At 35.8% G+C, this 16,801-nt stretch overlaps 2 protein-coding genes across 2 annotated transcripts; one reads left to right on the forward strand and one right to left on the reverse strand.

The window, feature by feature from the left end:
* On the forward strand, positions 1,215 to 5,057 carry LOC109231229 (40S ribosomal protein S15a-2-like). The gene is made up of 3 exons (XM_019396816.1): positions 1,215 to 1,463; positions 1,650 to 1,810; positions 4,599 to 5,057. The coding sequence occupies exons 1-3, from the start codon at positions 1,334 to 1,336 to the stop codon at positions 4,695 to 4,697; spliced, it is 390 nt and encodes a 129-aa protein (XP_019252361.1). The 5' UTR covers positions 1,215 to 1,333; the 3' UTR covers positions 4,698 to 5,057.
* Positions 10,271 to 11,249, reverse strand: LOC109231230 (ESCRT-related protein CHMP1B). The gene has a single exon (XM_019396817.1). It carries the CDS (start codon positions 11,095 to 11,097, stop codon positions 10,486 to 10,488), a length of 612 nt encoding a protein of 203 aa, XP_019252362.1. The 5' UTR covers positions 11,098 to 11,249; the 3' UTR covers positions 10,271 to 10,485.

Genomic DNA, 16,801 nt, shown 5'->3' on the forward strand with positions numbered 1-16,801 from the left:
TTTAGTGGCTCCGTAGTACTATGCCCTTGTAAATTACAAATCAGTTTTAGTATTGTATAAAGTTGTACTGTTTTTAAGGGTATCTACAAAGTTACTACAATTAAACTACAATCTATATTGAAACAAAATGTTGACTACAAAATTTTCTCTTCATCTACAAAATTTCTTCAAAAAAACTACAAATAAACTACAAATCAGTTTAAGTATTGTATAAAGCTGTATTATTTTTAAGAGTATCTACAAAATTACTATTAATTGATTGTACATTAAAAAATGGGTCTCATCTACAAAATTTCTACGAAAAAACTACAAATCAGTTTTAGTATTGTATAAAGCTGTACTGTTTTTAAGGGTATCTACAAAGTTACTACATTTATTCTACAATTAAACTACAATCTATGTTGGAAAAAAATGTTGACTACAAAATTTTCTCTTCATCTACAAAATTTCTTCAAAAAAACTACGAATAAACTACAAATCAGTTTAAGTATTGTATAAAGTTGTATTGTTTTTAAGAGTATCTACAGAATTACTATATTTATACTACAATTAAACTACAATTTATGTTGAAAAAAATGTTCTACAAAATTTTCTCTTCATCTACAAAATTTCTTCAAAAAAACTACAATTCAATTTCTTGTCTTTCTTCGTCAGTGTAAGGCAGTCTGCCCTAATTTCCCTGCTCCTCTCCTTTGTACCCTTAATTTATTGTCATTTTCTCATTTCGTCCAAAACCCTAATAGGAGTATCAAAGTAAAAGCTTCAATTCATCTTGATTTTAATTTAATTAACTATTGAAATTTAATTAACCTGACAGAGCAACTATTGGAATTTTGTTTGGTTTCAGAAGAGGTAAAATAGTAAAAAGAATGTGGGGTATAGGTAAAAACGTCGGTGGAGGGTGAGGGGTAAGGAGAGAGAAACGTGGCATATATGGATAGTTTTAATTAAGGAGTAAAAACTGTCCATTAATTAGATATGGATACCTTTAATTAAGGAGTAAAAACAGCCCATTAATTAGATCTTTAATTAAGTATGGTATAAGATTGATAATTTGGTATACTAAGTGTAATTTACTCAAACCTTAAACATGTAGGATAAAAAGGTTTCTTATGTGGTATAGGAATGTAAAAATTCCTTTGGGAGAATCAGCTGTCCAGTGGGCTCTTTTCTTAGCCCATTTTCCATTACGGCCCAATAAAAACACAATAGTATCTCTCGGGTCTTACCGATGAAAATGGCCGAAGCAAGTTTTGTGCAAGGGTTTTAGGTTGAAGGACGAGATTGGAAGTGGAACTTTTACAGTTGCCGGAGAAGAAACAGTATAGTGAAAATGGGGAGGAGAATATTGAATGACGCATTGAGGACAATCGTGAATGCAGAAAAGAGAGGCTTTGCTTCTGCTGAGCTCAAACCCGTCTCCAATGTTATTTCTAATTTCCTCCAAATCATGAAATATCGAGGTATTTAATTAATTATTCTCTTTCACACTTCTAGTTTTGAGCTCTAAAACATTCAATAAGTTGTGGTATAAAATCTCCTTTTTGAGATTTCCCTGCAATTTGAGAGAAATTGTGTTTATTAATCAAATTAGGATTTTAGGATATTAGAGTTCAGTGGGCTGCTTATATTGTAACGACATTTTTCAGGTTATATTAAAGACTTTCAAGTACATGATCCTCATAGAGTTGGTAAAATTACCGTTCAATTGCTTGGAAGGGTCAATGATTGTCGAGCTCTCACCTATAGACAGGATATCAAGGCTGCAAGCATTGAGCAATATAAAACACGCGCCCTACCAACTCGTCAGGTTTGTGATCTCTCCCTTCGTAAGGCTCTTTTTTGTTCATGCTATTGAGCTCTCATCAGTTATAAGCAAGCTATCAAACATGAGCTGATTAGTTGCTCGTTGAGTTCTGAATTTGGTGTTGCACCATTGAAGGCTTTCCTTTGTATAATGTAATTCCTATTTTATATCGTTTCTCTGTTTGATTGCTTTGTCAGCCAAAACGCTAATCTATTCGCCTCTGCTTTTTAGTTTTTTCTCTGTTTGAATATGTTAGGTCTTGGACCATTCTCCCATTTCTGAGTATTTCCTACATTTTGTTTATGTTTCATATGCTTACATATCTTTCTCCTTAATCACTTTATCAGTAAAATCATTTTGATCTAAAATTTCTCCCATTTCAAATCTGTCCTATTGGGTTTCTTGTGTTCTTACATTTTCGAAAACTAAATGTACAAAATGGGGCATAAGCTTTTTGCTAGGCAAGGATGCTTCTTGCTATTGATAGAGGTGTTTTAAGATAGTTCGTATTGTACATTGAAAGTGAATAAGAGCATAGCCCACAACCCCAATATGAAGCCCCGATGTTGTAAAAGATGATCCACATCCTCACCATGGCTTTTGCACAAAACTGACAATTACACATCTTCTCCTGCTCCTCAACTTTTCAGCTGTTAAGATTACTCAATTGCACCTACCAAAAAAATATGAATGCTTTTAGGAGCCTTACTTTTCCATATAGGTGATCAGATAAGTCTTTAATCTCCTCCACTGTACATAAAATTGCTGTGGGACTACACCGAAAAGATCGAGGGGGATCCATTCTGTATCATCTTATCTGCCTCTCCATTTTGCGTAAAGTTGTAAAGTTTGTGAAAGAATATTTCTGCCTCATCAATTTCCCAAACCTTGAACACTTCTTCTGAAGTATACTTCTCATGATGGCTGTCTGGCTTGGACAAGAGGATATCCATCTTGAGTTGCGAGAGTAGCTTCCCTAACTAGCAAGTACTGTGGTAACAGCTTGCGGTGAAGCTTACTATATTCTCTTTAAACATTTTAGGTATGGTATTCATGTAATATGTGGATTTATATCAGATACTAATATTCTCATCTTGATCATTGTTTAAGGTGCAAATAGAGAAGGTTGTACCCTTTGATGTTTTTTTTAATATGTATTAAGTACAAATGTGAATTTACGCTCTGTAGGTGCTTACACCATTTAGCTCTTCAATCAAACTGCTCTTGGTTCTTGCTCCCTGATTCTGATTTTGTACATGAAATGTTTGCTTAGTAATTGTAAGTGGAAATCTAATGCTTCCATATTTCTATTAAAGCTGCCCTGGTAGGAGGGCGGGGGATTATATGTCTAATTTATATGGTAAATTCTCGTTACCTGAAGGATGCTAGAACTTTGCAGTTACAGGCAGACATAATACATATTTATAATTTCTTGTGGATGAGTTGTTTCCATATTTCTATAAAAAGCTGCCCTGGGGAAGGGGCCGGGAATAGTTGTCATAGTTGTTTAAGAAACTCTCATTAGCCGAAGGAAACTAAGAAGTATGCAGTTTCATGTTTCATGTAGTCATAAAATACACATATATAATTTCTCGTGACTGAAACAGTTTTCAATAAATGTGAACTTCTGAGATCTGGAGAAGAGTCGACCCACTTACCTTCATATATCTGTCAATCATGTGCTACAAATAATTGCAGTCGAACTAAGGTGGTATGCAAAACCTGTTTTATCATGCAGTTCTTTTGCATATGGTATATCGAGGCAGGACTGTGCCAATATATGTTTCTGCTGCACTTGCTTTAGAACCAATTTGTCCAACCAACAGATCAAACTACTACATCTTCCAGGCATTTACTTCCACTTGTTCTATCCCAGCTTCTGAACATACCATCATCTGCACTCTCCAAACCAGCTACTACTGTATATCTATCCATTTACCACACTCGCTAGTTACTTCTCAGCTGCTGCTCTTTCTTTTGTTTCTGCTCTAGCAAGAACTGTGAAAAGAATATCCACAATTGTTGTCATTTGTCTCCCTTCAGACTAACCTCTTTATTATCTTTTCCATCCAAATATAACCATTTTCAGCCAATTTTTCCGTCTTCGGAAACTGACATTTCCCCTATCATTTTCTGTCCCAAAAGAACCATTTTGAGCCATCTTACTATCTTGGAACAGTGAAGCAGAAGGAAGTATCTTTGACCAGAAAAAGCTCTCACTTAGACGTGCCACCTGAGTTTGCAACACCATTGTCCATTAATATTTTATCCACAATAGTTTTCTATCAAACATCTTTGAGAACATTTCTAAGAGTTCAAATTTGCATTGTGAAGACATATCTTTAAGCTGCATGTTGTGTTGTGAGTGTGGAGCCAAATTTGAGTTGCATGTGTGTAGATTATGTTTATAGTTCTTTTCTAAGCATAGGCTACGTATTTTGTCCTTCTTTGTCTTCTTTCTATTTTTCTTGTACGTCAACATAATTTTATTTGAAGATAAGGGAAGCACTCGATTTGATAAATCATCCGTTGCTGCCTTGCTTACATCCATATGCTTTCTAGTTCGCTAGACACACGTAAACCTTTTTAGTCCCTGTTAGTCTGTTATCCTATATGCTTTTTAGTGTCGTTTTGCTTTATCCTTGCATTTAAGGAAGTTGTGCAGAATGCTTCATTTGCTCTAGAATCCAGTTTTTTTTCTTTCTAACCAGCTTGTCTAACTTATGACGAAGAACTTATTACTGATTTTTTATTTCCTATTGAGGGAATTGATTTCTTCCTCTTCATGCAGTGGGGATATGTTGTAATTACAACACCAAATGGAGTTTTGGATCACGAAGAAGCTCAGCGGCAAAATGTGGGTGGACAAGTTATTGGCTATTTTTATTGAACACGTTCTAACATGGTTCAGAGTTGGCAAGAGTATTGTTTCGCTGTAATCTGTTTTGTACATTGTGGTTTGCTGCTAGCAAGGAAGATTCAAACATAGGAAGCAGCTTTCCTTTCCAGACACCCTAGATGAAAGTGAATTTTCCTTTCTATGGCCAATAGAGAATAAAACATTAGAATTCCTGTTAAATTTCTTTCTTTGAATCGTACTAAACACAACTTCCTAGAGATGCTCTATTTAGCTATACTTATGAGCTTTCGATGACATTTGAGTCAAAGGTTTCTTTGCTCCACGAGATCATTTTGCCTTTATCAGGAAAACATCAGAAATGTTTAATGCATGTTATCTTAATTGGCGTGATTTCCATGTCTCTTGGTGATCAGACAGTTTCTCATGGGTGTAGTGTGTTGGATTTTAATCTGTATAAGAGAGTGTCTGAACTCTGAAGGGGCGTGATTTCCATGTCTAACCCATGAGACACAAGTCTGCTCTCACTTTTTTTTCTAGTTCTGCAACGCGAATTTACTCGACGATAAACAAAGCAACGTAAGGCTCCACTTTACACACTACTATGGCTCTAGCTTACTAGTATAAGATGTAATAAAGAACTTACTACGTAAATTGGAATACAAGATTAACAAACCCCGCTAATCGAAAAAATATCTAAAACTAATACTTATTCGATGTCTCTGCATTATGAACATTCACACAAATGCTTCAGCAATAATTTTAGCTTTTTGATAACCAAGACACTTGTCTGGCGCGGTATGGATGATATGTCCATAAAATATACATGGACAAATAAGTCTTTTACATCTCTAAGCCTTTCAGTGCCTACAGTTAGGGGTGTACAAACCGAACCGAAAAACCGCACCAAACCGAAAAGTCAAACCAAACCGATTAAAAAATCCGACTCGGTTTGGTTTGATTTGGTTTGGTATTGAATAAAAAAACCCGAACCAACCTGACATATAAATATATAATTTATATATATATTATTTAAGATTTTATATAAAAAAAAATTTAAAAAATATCTAGAAATATTTGGGATTCTCTTGCGGGATATAAATTTTAATAGAATATGAAGTGCTCCATATTTATTGACCTTAAATAATGAGTTGTATGATCAGTTTCTTATCAAGTGTTACTAAAATACGTCTATCTCTTTGTTCTTACATATTCATATCATATGTTAAGATGTATTAAATTCTTATATCTTTTTCGAATGTGAAGTGGTTACTAATATTTAGGTATCATATTGATTTTTATGTTTAATTACTAAATTCGGATAACCTGAAGGTGTATATCAACGAAAAATTATTGTCAGACAACTAAAAAAATAATTATTATGTGTTAACTAATGAAATTCTCGCATAAGAATATTTTAATTGATAATATGTTTGTCAACTTTTTATATTTTTACTAAATAGATGTATACGTATCACATATTTAACAAAGTAAGATTGAAATAATATGTAAGTAACAAAAAATCCGAAAACCCAAAAAACCCGACAAAACCGAACCAATCCAAACCGATATAGTTGGTTTGGTTTGATTTTGATAAAAACCGAACCAACCCGATCCATGTATACCCCTACCTACAGTCATGGCCAATCTCGACTATACCAAATATTTGCAGTGTTTCACTCCGTTTCTTATCCAGTCATTAAGCAGAATAGCATGATACTAAAAAAAAGGAAAAACATAAAGGTTTCTTGCTGATGTAAGCAGGGGAAAGCATGAGACAGCCCTTCCACCAATTATTATTAGTGGTGGCAAAATGATTAAAAAAAAAAACAGTTAGTCACACATATTATCCACTAAAAAATAGTTGGATAATGAACTTTTTAAAAACGGGTCAAATATTGATATGAACCATACTGTCCATATAGAAAATGGATAACCAATGGGTTTAACTTTATACATTGTAAAGCCTCAAATTGGGAATTACTCAAGTTTGGGAGGCTCTCCCAAAAGTGATCATATTCAAGAAATCATGGATAATATGATTACCCGTATTATCCGTTGTTTAATCCGTTTATCCATATTAATATGGATCAGGTCGGATAATTTATCCGATTTTTCATTATCCGCTTTCAAACCGTCCTATATCGGACCCGACCCGCCCGTTTGTCGCCCCTAGTTATTATTATCAGTTATCAGCTACTCTTTTACATAATATCCAGACTACACTAATGCTCTTCTCTGTCTCACATGTATAAACACTACTATTAAATTAACTAAATGAACTGCAAAAGAACATTTATACAATTCTCCAGTTAAGAATGACCCACCAGAGTCACCGCTGTAGAATGCAAGTGAAGAGGAAATGAAGTTATTATCGATTAGTCAGAAGTTTTTCCCACTCTAGACTTCCCAAATAAAAATTTACGTATGCAGTATGTTACCCACTTACTCTTATACAATTCAAACCCAATTAGGTAGAACAGTCAACTCACTAGAACAATGAAGAGATATCAGATTGTTGCGTGACTTACCTAGATCTTTTGACACGAAAACTTCCATAAGGCCATCTCCCCTCATTCCAGGTTTAACATTATAAAGTTGCCATCATATGGCAAAAACTATAACGTCCGAGTCATGCATACATACAAATGCTTCTAAAGCTATGGTAAACTAAGGGAAACTGTTGCTGAATGTTGCAAAGATGAAATCAGTCCATCTAAACTACTGAATTCGGCACTGACCACAAACCCATGAACATAATAGTTGGAAGCTTCTCAAAAAAAAAAAAATAGTTGGATCCATGACAGGAGAAAATCATTTTATAATATTCAATATCCATAATGCTTATGCTTCATCTATTCCTTTAGCATCATAGCCTCATGCATGATAGATGCTTCATGTCATTGAACAGGAAATTCTAAACGTCCACATGGAAACAAAAACAAAAAACTAAACATATTTAAAAATTAGCTTTGCTCGACAACCTCAAGCATATTAAACTATGCAAAAGTTAGCTAGGCACAAAATACCTTTTTGTTTTGGTTGCGCAACATGAAATCAGTCCAAATTAGTGGTGCAAGGATAAACCCTACCCATGGAAAACTAGACTCCACCCAGTACATATGGCTCTAGCTTTCTTCCCTAACCCTCCATATGGCTCTATAATCTCCTAATTATGAAGATTTCAAGAGTGGCATACAACATGGATTGAATTCACATCAACAGCCCCTATTTCTCAAAGAACTATTCGAAGTGGATTACAAACAAATGTGCAAATACTACAGTAATTAGCTACAACAGATTGCCATAAAAATATACACGAAATCATTTCTCTTACAACATGCACATAAAATGCACACTGACAAGTAGAACTTCTAACCATCTCCAAGCCTTTCTCACTCTGCAATGTTATGTCTAACAGCATCAAAAGTACCACCGTTTGACTTTTTTGCTTCGTACCTGCTGCAGTGTCTATGCAGAGAATTACATGAAAACACTTTTCTATCTTAACACTGAAACATAATTTTATTACAGAAGTTTAGCATAGCACCAGGAGCCTGAAAGGAAAGCATCTCCACCAGCAACTATTATCACTTAAAAGCTATCTGCCTGGATGATACCGTGGACCTAGTTACACATTGAAACAAACTACAGATGCTCTTCCTCTTCCCTCACACACACATTGTAACTTTACTATTAACAAAAATTGATCTGCAAAAGATCAATCAAGCTAAAGAACGACCAAGCAAGGTCATCTGTAAAACATAAGCCAATAGGAAATGAAGTTATTAGCCCTATTTTTTCCCCACTTTTGACTTCCTATTTAAAAGATGCATTTATGCAATAGAACATCCACTTCTTTCTCTCACACACTTTAACTGATAAGGCGGAAGATAACAAAACTGCAAATGTATATCTAATTTGTTATAGTGAGAATAATATAATACAGTATGACAACTAGAAGCCTAGAACTACAAGAGCATATCAAATTGGTGTGTGGCTGTAGTTAACCAGGAATTTCAGCCGCGTACAAACTTGTGAAGACAATATCCATAAGCTCCCCCCCCCCCTCCCCACCCCCCACCCTTCCCAAAAAAAACACACACACACCCACACACAAATCTGCAACTCACCGATGCAAAATTTTAAAATTTTGTCAATATGTCAAGCTGCAAAACTATGACATCTGAGTCATGCATACTCACAAATGCTTTCACAGCTATGCAAACTAAACTTATGCAACAAAAAGGTAGATGGCCACTAAGCAGTGTTATAGGCGAAAAGCGCACATGTGCTTTAATGATATAAGGCGCAACTGGAGAAAAAACAAAAATATGTATTTGTAGTCCAAGACTAATAATTATAAGCATGAGTAACAAATATATGGACAAAAAAATTGAATTTTTTTTACGATAAAGTGAAATATCAATTGTTTAATGTTGCCTTTTCAGGATTACACTCATTGGTAAGGAAAAATATATCTTAGAGCCTTGATACGACAGTAAAGCGCACACAAAGCGACGTGAAGCGCTCAACATGTTTTGAGCCTCGCTTCAGGACTTAAGCGCGCCTTTGACAACACTGCCACTAAGACTGCAGATTCTTACAACAATAATGGTTCCTCTAGCCGGGAAAAATGGCATCCATCCATTTGATCCGCTTGGTTTTCCATGGGCCAATAAGACGGTGTCTAGGATGGCAACCAACTATCTTTCCGTGGGGATTATCATTTCCAGTCTGGCTCTCGAAGACTCAATATCAGAGGAAGGTTTTTTGCAAATTAGTTCCGCATTAGTATCTGAATGTTGGAAAATATTCTAATATAATAGAGAAAGGTTCGAGGCTCACTATCATATGCGGATATAAAGTCCTATCTTGTAGTTACGGATGAAATAAAATTATCTTTCTCTTTGAGATCCAGTAGATGTTGAAGGTGCAGTTGTTAAGTCTGCAGATTCTTACCCACAACAATAATTCCTCTAACCGGGAAAAAAAATGGAGTCAATCCATTTAAAATTTCCCCACTTATGGGATTTCACTGGGTATGTTATTGTTTTTGTAATCCATTTAACTTCAGTATTCAGTTATAACATTCAGTTCCATATAATCCATCATTTGTCTATTCCTTTATCATCATAGAAACATGAATAGCACAAGGTTGAAGTCCACGAACAGGACATTTTGGTATCCAAACCCCCCAAACTGTCCAGGCGGAAGAAGTGCTAGAAGGATGTTAAAACCAATTAAAGTTGTTTGTAAATTAGCTCGACACGACAAAGATCAAGCTTGTATAGAACATAGCCATTCTTACTCTCAAATGCCCTCCCCCCTCCAAAAAGAAACATCACCATATTTAGTTTCTTTTAACTGAGCATGAATTCATTCAAATTTAACTCCTCTGTTTCACACAGATCAAGTAAACCAACTGGATAGCTTCGCCTTTACATGTAAAACGGTGTCATCCAATACTACGAGGAGTGGTGGAACTAGGAATCCTAAACAGGAGATTCACTTGAACTCCCTTCCATACCTCTAGCTCCGCCATTGACTACGAGTTCTGGGCAGCTATATCTACAAGTAAGTTTAGCTACAACACTACCAGACAATGAATAACTTACCATTTACCAACAAGCACTTTAAATTATAAACACGCAAATTCTGTAAGCCATTAAGGAGAGCAAAATAACTCCACCAATCACAAGAGAGTTAAATGCACATTAAACTCGTTCTTCTGTAGGAAATAGAGAGAACTGCACATACTATTTCACAATATACCAATTGCGCAGCCTCATTATTAACATAAAACTCACTAATTTCTCAATTACCCACGCGCCTTCAGCTCAGCAAGGCGCCTGGTAAGATCGTCCTCGTCCACTTTCTCGCTGTCCTTTGTAGGAATCGCATGACCAGCTGCTTGCGGAAGCCCAACAGAGACCTCAAGGCCATAGTCATCAGCCACTTGGTGCATAAGGCTGTTAACCTGGTCCTCTGGAGTCGACAGCGACGTACTTCCAGCCATAGAACTCTCCATAAACTCAGCTTGAACTTCCATATTAACGAACTGTTGCTCGAACTTGTCCATCGTCTCGGACATCTTCTGGAGATTACCTGTAGCAAGAGAAGACTCAAGTGATTTTACAATATTGCCCATTGACTTACTAATTGTGGTCATTTTCGCCTGTGTATCGAGTCGAGCCACAACAGCGTCGAGCCGAGAGGATAAACGGAGATAATTCATCTGTTCGCTGCGCTTGCGGATTGCGTTCTCGGCGTAAATTCTAGCGCCGTCCATATTTCCTTTTTCAATTGCTTTTTTCACCTTAAGCTTCTCGGATTTTTCGTCTTTCTCGCATTTGCGAGCTTGGCGTTGAAGACTTTTTGATGTGAACTTGAGCTCCATGATCTGGTTCATCAATTTCTCTGTGTTTCCCATGGCTCTTAGATCTGGCGATAAACTCTTTCGAATTTGTGAATTGTTGATTCAATTTGGTGATTTGTTTCACCTTCGATCGATCACCTTCTCTACTTGTATTTGGTTGAAGTTAGGGTTTGGAGACAGAGATATTTTGCTGGAAATTCCTTGGATACGGTATTTGTATATGCTACTCCTCCGAGTAAACACCATCTACGGTCAGGATCAATTGTAGCGTCGTTTATTTCAATAACCAGCCGTCGGATTAATGAAACACGTAATGATGGGGCCAATTGATGAGTCGACCGTTGAACGAGCTTTACTTTGCTATGAATTTATCTATTTATTTATTTTTAGCAGTGACGTTGATATTTCTTCCACGCGTTTATTTATCCGCCTTAGTCCTTCATCTATTTTTCCTGAATAAATATATTTGAGCAAAAGGTCACTAGTTACTATAGTATTCTGTCGGAAAATTTAACCGTGCTGGAATACTTTATTTCTGTTTGGACTATAATTTCCCTTCTCTACCCACATTACAACAAATACGCTAAAAGAAAAAATTCAACTCAAGTTTCTACTATTCTAACAAAGAAGAAAATAAAATATTTTGTTTATTTCCTTATAATGTTCTCTAAAATAACTACTATAATCTTAGATTAAATTCCAAGCGTATATACATGCCAAAGTTAAGATTTTTCGACCACCAAGGAATATGATAGGTAGATTGAGATCCTTCTATCTTAATCTGAGGTTTGAAGTGAACCTCCAAAATTAAAAATCTCTAGCAAGAAGTATTTTTTTTTAATGAATATGATAAAAATCAATTTGCCTAATACGTTGTGTTACTCGAACTGATGACTGTAACTAATTTTGTAGGCATAAACCTGATGTAATTTGTTATAAATGTACATAATATTTTTGGCTTCCGATTTGACCATGCGTCTTTTTCACTCTGCATATATATATATATATATATATATATATATATATATATATATATATATATATATATATATATATATATTCATAAAAGAAAACGAGCTTCATTTTGCAATGAAACTAAAACATATAATGAAGATCATGAGAATGTATTCACAGTCAAAATAGAACGAATAATTAGTCATTTCGTGTTATGGATTTAATATACATTTATTGGTGAGCATTGTTCATTGAGTAATTACAAAGAGTAATAGGGTTTATGTTAGATAAGTTAGTGTTTGATGGGAGTATTTGAGAAGAGGTTATTTTGTCTCTCATTGGAAAAAGAAAGAAAGGAAGAGGTGTTTAAAAGCACTTCTTTGTCTTATATAATTTGAATATTTTGAGGGTGTTTTGGAGGTAAATTGGAATTTGACTATATTATTAATAGTCAAGATTGGGAACTTGGGCTTTGGGTCAATTAAGTAGCCCGAATTAATATTTTAGGCCTCATTTGTTTTTTTTAAGATTAAGACGTCTGAATCTAAATACACATCTGAATATCAAGTTGTGTATTAAAATTAAGACATCTGAATCTGAATACATATCTGAATATATTAAGATGTGTATTAAGATTTGAATACTAAAAATTAAGACTGTTTGATTTTTAACATCTGAATGCATAAAATTTATCTTTATTTGAAAAAAAATCTAATTTTCTATCAATAAAATATATATTTTATAAAAATATGATAGTTGTTGATGGTGATGGCTAACGGGTGAATGCCGACTAAAGGCGGTGGTCGGTGGTAGTTTTGGTTGATAATGGTGGTTCATGCTAGTAGCTAGTAGTGATTGGTAGTGGTGGCAATTATGATTGATGATGGTGGTGGTGAGTGGTGATACTTAATAATGGCGGGTGGTGGTTTATGATTGAGGAAGGCGGTGGTAGGTTATAATGATGGGTGGTGCCGGTTGTGGTTGTTAATGGTGATGGGGTGGTTGATTGTGGTAGTTGAGGTGGATAAGTGTTGATTGTGGGTGAGAATGATGGTGGTCGAAGTGGTGGATGGTGGATGGTCATGTTCAATAATGGTGGCGGCTATGATTGAGGATGATGGTAGCGTGGTGGTGGAGGTGGTGGTGGTGGTGGAGGTAGTGGCTGAGTATGGTGGTGGTGGTGGCATGGTGGTAGTTGATAATGGTAGGTGGTGACGGCAGTTAATAATGAATATGTGATAGCATCTTAATGAAATTAAGTCTCTATTACAGATCTTAATCATACAGACCTATTCAGACCCATTAAGTGGCTGTTAAGTAAAAAAAAACACACTTAATGATTAAGATATGCATAATTAAGATTCAGACTTTAAAAACAAACGCACTTAATGTCTAAGATCTGAATGATTAAGATTCAGACCTCCATTAAGTGCAAACAAATGAGGCCTTAGTCATTCATTATTTGATTAATTAAAACGTTTTAGCCTTTTAATTTCAGAAAACATTTTTAACATCTTTCTTTTAAATTCAAAAGAAGGTGACTATTGGTTTTAAAAGGTGCCTGTTATGAAGAGATGAGTATGTTAATTCCAACATACTCCTAGAGGTATTATAAATACCTATATCATCTCCAAAACGAAATCATTTGAAACTTTCATCTCTTTCTCTTCTACTTATTTTCTACAACTCATAATTATTTTATTTTTATGAAAAATTCGAGTTAATTGCTGAAATTCTGATTTTAGAGGCTTTGTAGAATCCTGGAAGAATTCTGCCATAATCCCTGGAGCAACGAAATTGGGAGGCTTAAATTCCTTAAGGACAGTGACTACACTATTCAGGCCTAATTATTTTGTCCCATATTCTGTTATAACAAGTTATAGTTGTGATGGATAGCAGGTACTGGAAATTAGTACCTAGAAAAGTAGGATGAGTATATTCAAGGGGATGTGCCATGGTGTATGTTATTTGCTGATGACATAGTTCTAATTGATGAGACGAGGGACGGTGTTAACGAGAGGTTAGAGGTTTGGAGACAGACCCTCGAGTCTAAGGGTTTCAAATTGAGCAGGTCTAAGACAGAGTACCTGGAGTGCAAGTTTAGCACTGAGTCGAGGGAGGTAGACAGGAACGTGAGGCTTGGATCATAGGTCATCCCCAAGAGAGATAGCTTCAAGTACCTTGGGTCGGTGATTCAGGGGGACGGAGAGATCGACGAGGACGTCACTCACCGCATAGGGGCGGGCTGGATGAAATGGAGTCTTGCATCTGGAGTCTTGTGTGACAAGAAAGTGCCACCAATACTCAAAGGTAAGTTTTATAGAGCTGTGGTTAGACCGGCCATGTTGTATGGGGCAGAGTGTTGGCCGGTTGAGAACTCCCATATCCAGAGGATGAAGGTAGCAGCGATGAGAATGCTAAGGTGGATGTGCGGGCACATTAGGATAGACAAGATTAGGAATGAAGATATTCGGAAGAAGTAGGGCGTGGCCCCTGTGGATGACAAGATGCGGGAAGCGAGGCTCAGATGGTTCGGGCACGTGCGGAGGAGAAGCCTTGATGCTCCGGTGAGGAGGTGTGAGCGGTTGGCCGTGGTGGGTACGAGAAGAGGTAGAGGACGGCCTAAAAAGTATTGGGTAGAGGTGATCAGGCAGGACATGGTACGACTGCAGATTTCCGAGGACATGGCCCTTGATAGGAAGGTCTGGAGGTCAAGCATTAGGGCTGTAGGTTAGCGAATAGTAGAGCTTTCCTTACTTCATACTCGGGGTGAGGCGAGGTTGGATTAGGGTTGATCTTAGATGGCTTGCAGTTTATGTTGAGTCCACACTATCCTTGCTGTTTATCTTAGCCCCGGGCCTTAGATACTGGTCACTGTTATTGCATGTCATTTATCTTTTGGTTGTTATGCTTCGGTTACTATTACGGTTTCTACTAGAGTTACTAATGAATTATCTTTTCTTGTTTTTTTATTTCCGTCTTTCTGAGCCGAGGGTCTATCGGAAACAGTCTCTCTGCCCTATCGGGGTAGGGGTAAGGTATGGGTACACATTACCCTCCCCAGACCCCACTTTGTGGGATTTTACTGGGTAGTTGTTGTTGTAAAAGGAGGATGAGTATAAAAATACTCTTAATGAAGAAGCAGAGTTCTGTTTGGGAACTAAAGAAGTCCGTATTAAGGACTTGGTTAAATCTTCACCTATGTAAATACAAGAAGTGGTGTCGCTTCAATCAAAGTTTCGAACACAAAACTTGATAAGTGTTTATGAATTCAGGAAGTAGCACAAGGCCATAATCGGGTGCTAAAACTCACGGTGAACAAGTTGTCGAGTTGGTACGATTTATGTGTATTAAGCTTTTCCGTCTTGTCATATAAGAATGTGCTTTAATAGAACTTAATCTAACCATCAAATTCTACAAGGTCTTGAATAGTTTATACTAGTAGTAGGTTTAAATCGAAAGATACCTACTATATGCATGAATCTCATAAACAACATCAAACACTAACTAAGTGACGGATTGTTAGATTAGTTAATGTTTGATGGGAGTATTTGAGAAGAGGTTGTTTTGTCCCTCATTGGAAAAAGAAAGAAAGGAAGAAGACTTTAAAAGCACTTACTTGTCTTATATAATTTGAATGTTTTGAGGGTGTTTTGGAAGGAAATTGGAATTTGATTATATTATTAATAGTCAAGATTGGGCACTTGGGCACTTGGGCTTTGGGCCAACTAAGTAGCCCGAATTAATATTTTAGTCACCCATTATTCGATTAATTAAAATGTTTTAGCCTTTTAATTTCAGAAAATATTTTTAACATCTTTCTCGTAAATTCAAAAGAAGGTGACTATTGGTTTTAAAAGGTGCATGTTATGAAGAGATGAGCCTGTTAATTCCAACAGACTCCTAGAGGTATTATAAATACCTATTATCTCCAAAACGAAATCATCTGAAACTTTCATCTCTTTCACTTCTACTTATTTTCTACAACTCACAACTATTATGTTTTTGTAGGAAATTCGAGTTAATTGCTGAAACTCGAATGTCAGAGGCTTTGTAGAATCCTGGAGGAATTCTGCTATAATCCCTGGAGCAACGAAATTAGGAGGCTTAAATTCCTTAAGGATAGTGACTACACCATCAAGGCCTAATTATTTCGTATATTCTGTTACTTCTCTAACAGTTTATACTTCCAAATTGTCATGAAAATTTTGGTTACTTTTGACATGTGCCTTTTAATTATGACATCCACGTACCAACTCATAAGAAGATCTTTGCTTTACACCTTGTTTTTTGGGTTGTTGTTACATGTCATTTTATAATGTATTGTACTGCATAGTATTATATTGTTTGATGAATACAATGTTTAAATAGATTGTATTGTTTGTCGTTATTTCATGATGTCACGCACCGACAATATCTTTGAAAAACAATATAAGCACCCAACGAGAGTCTATATTTAGTATTTAATTTTGTTTGTCGTGTCAAAATACATTTACCAGAGTTTTTCCGATCGTTTACCTGAGCTCACTTACCCATAATATCTCACCTACATTACTAGTTCTCCTTTTTAAAGTTCAAACCTCATTTTACATACTTTATATTTCAGTATTTACTGCTTATTTGTTATTGTCTCCAAGTTGTCTTGGAAATTTTCATTTTCTAATCAGAATCTATGAATTTATATTAAGCTAACTGATTAAGAAACTTCATAAATTACGCACTTACATTCCGTATATCTTGAGTTTCAGCAACGACGTACTAGCTGTTAATACGTAATAATTAACTAAATCAGAGTGTTCCCTAT

The sequence above is a fragment of the Nicotiana attenuata genome, chromosome 8 (genome assembly GCF_001879085.1).
Source record: "Nicotiana attenuata strain UT chromosome 8, NIATTr2, whole genome shotgun sequence".
Lineage (NCBI taxonomy): Eukaryota > Viridiplantae > Streptophyta > Magnoliopsida > Solanales > Solanaceae > Nicotiana > Nicotiana attenuata.

Excerpts from the sequence above, each read along its gene's own strand:
- LOC109231230 (XM_019396817.1), bottom strand. The coding sequence starts at position 11,097 with ATGGGAAACACAGAGAAATTGATGAACCAGATCATGGAGCTCAAGTTC.
- LOC109231229 (XM_019396816.1), top strand. The coding sequence starts at position 1,334 with ATGGGGAGGAGAATATTGAATGACGCATTGAGGACAATCGTGAATGCA. Across the intron at positions 1,464-1,649 it reads CCAAATCATGAAATATCGAG|GTTATATTAAAGACTTTCAA; the intron begins GTATTTAATTAA and ends GACATTTTTCAG. Across the intron at positions 1,811-4,598 it reads GCGCCCTACCAACTCGTCAG|TGGGGATATGTTGTAATTAC; the intron begins GTTTGTGATCTC and ends CTCTTCATGCAG.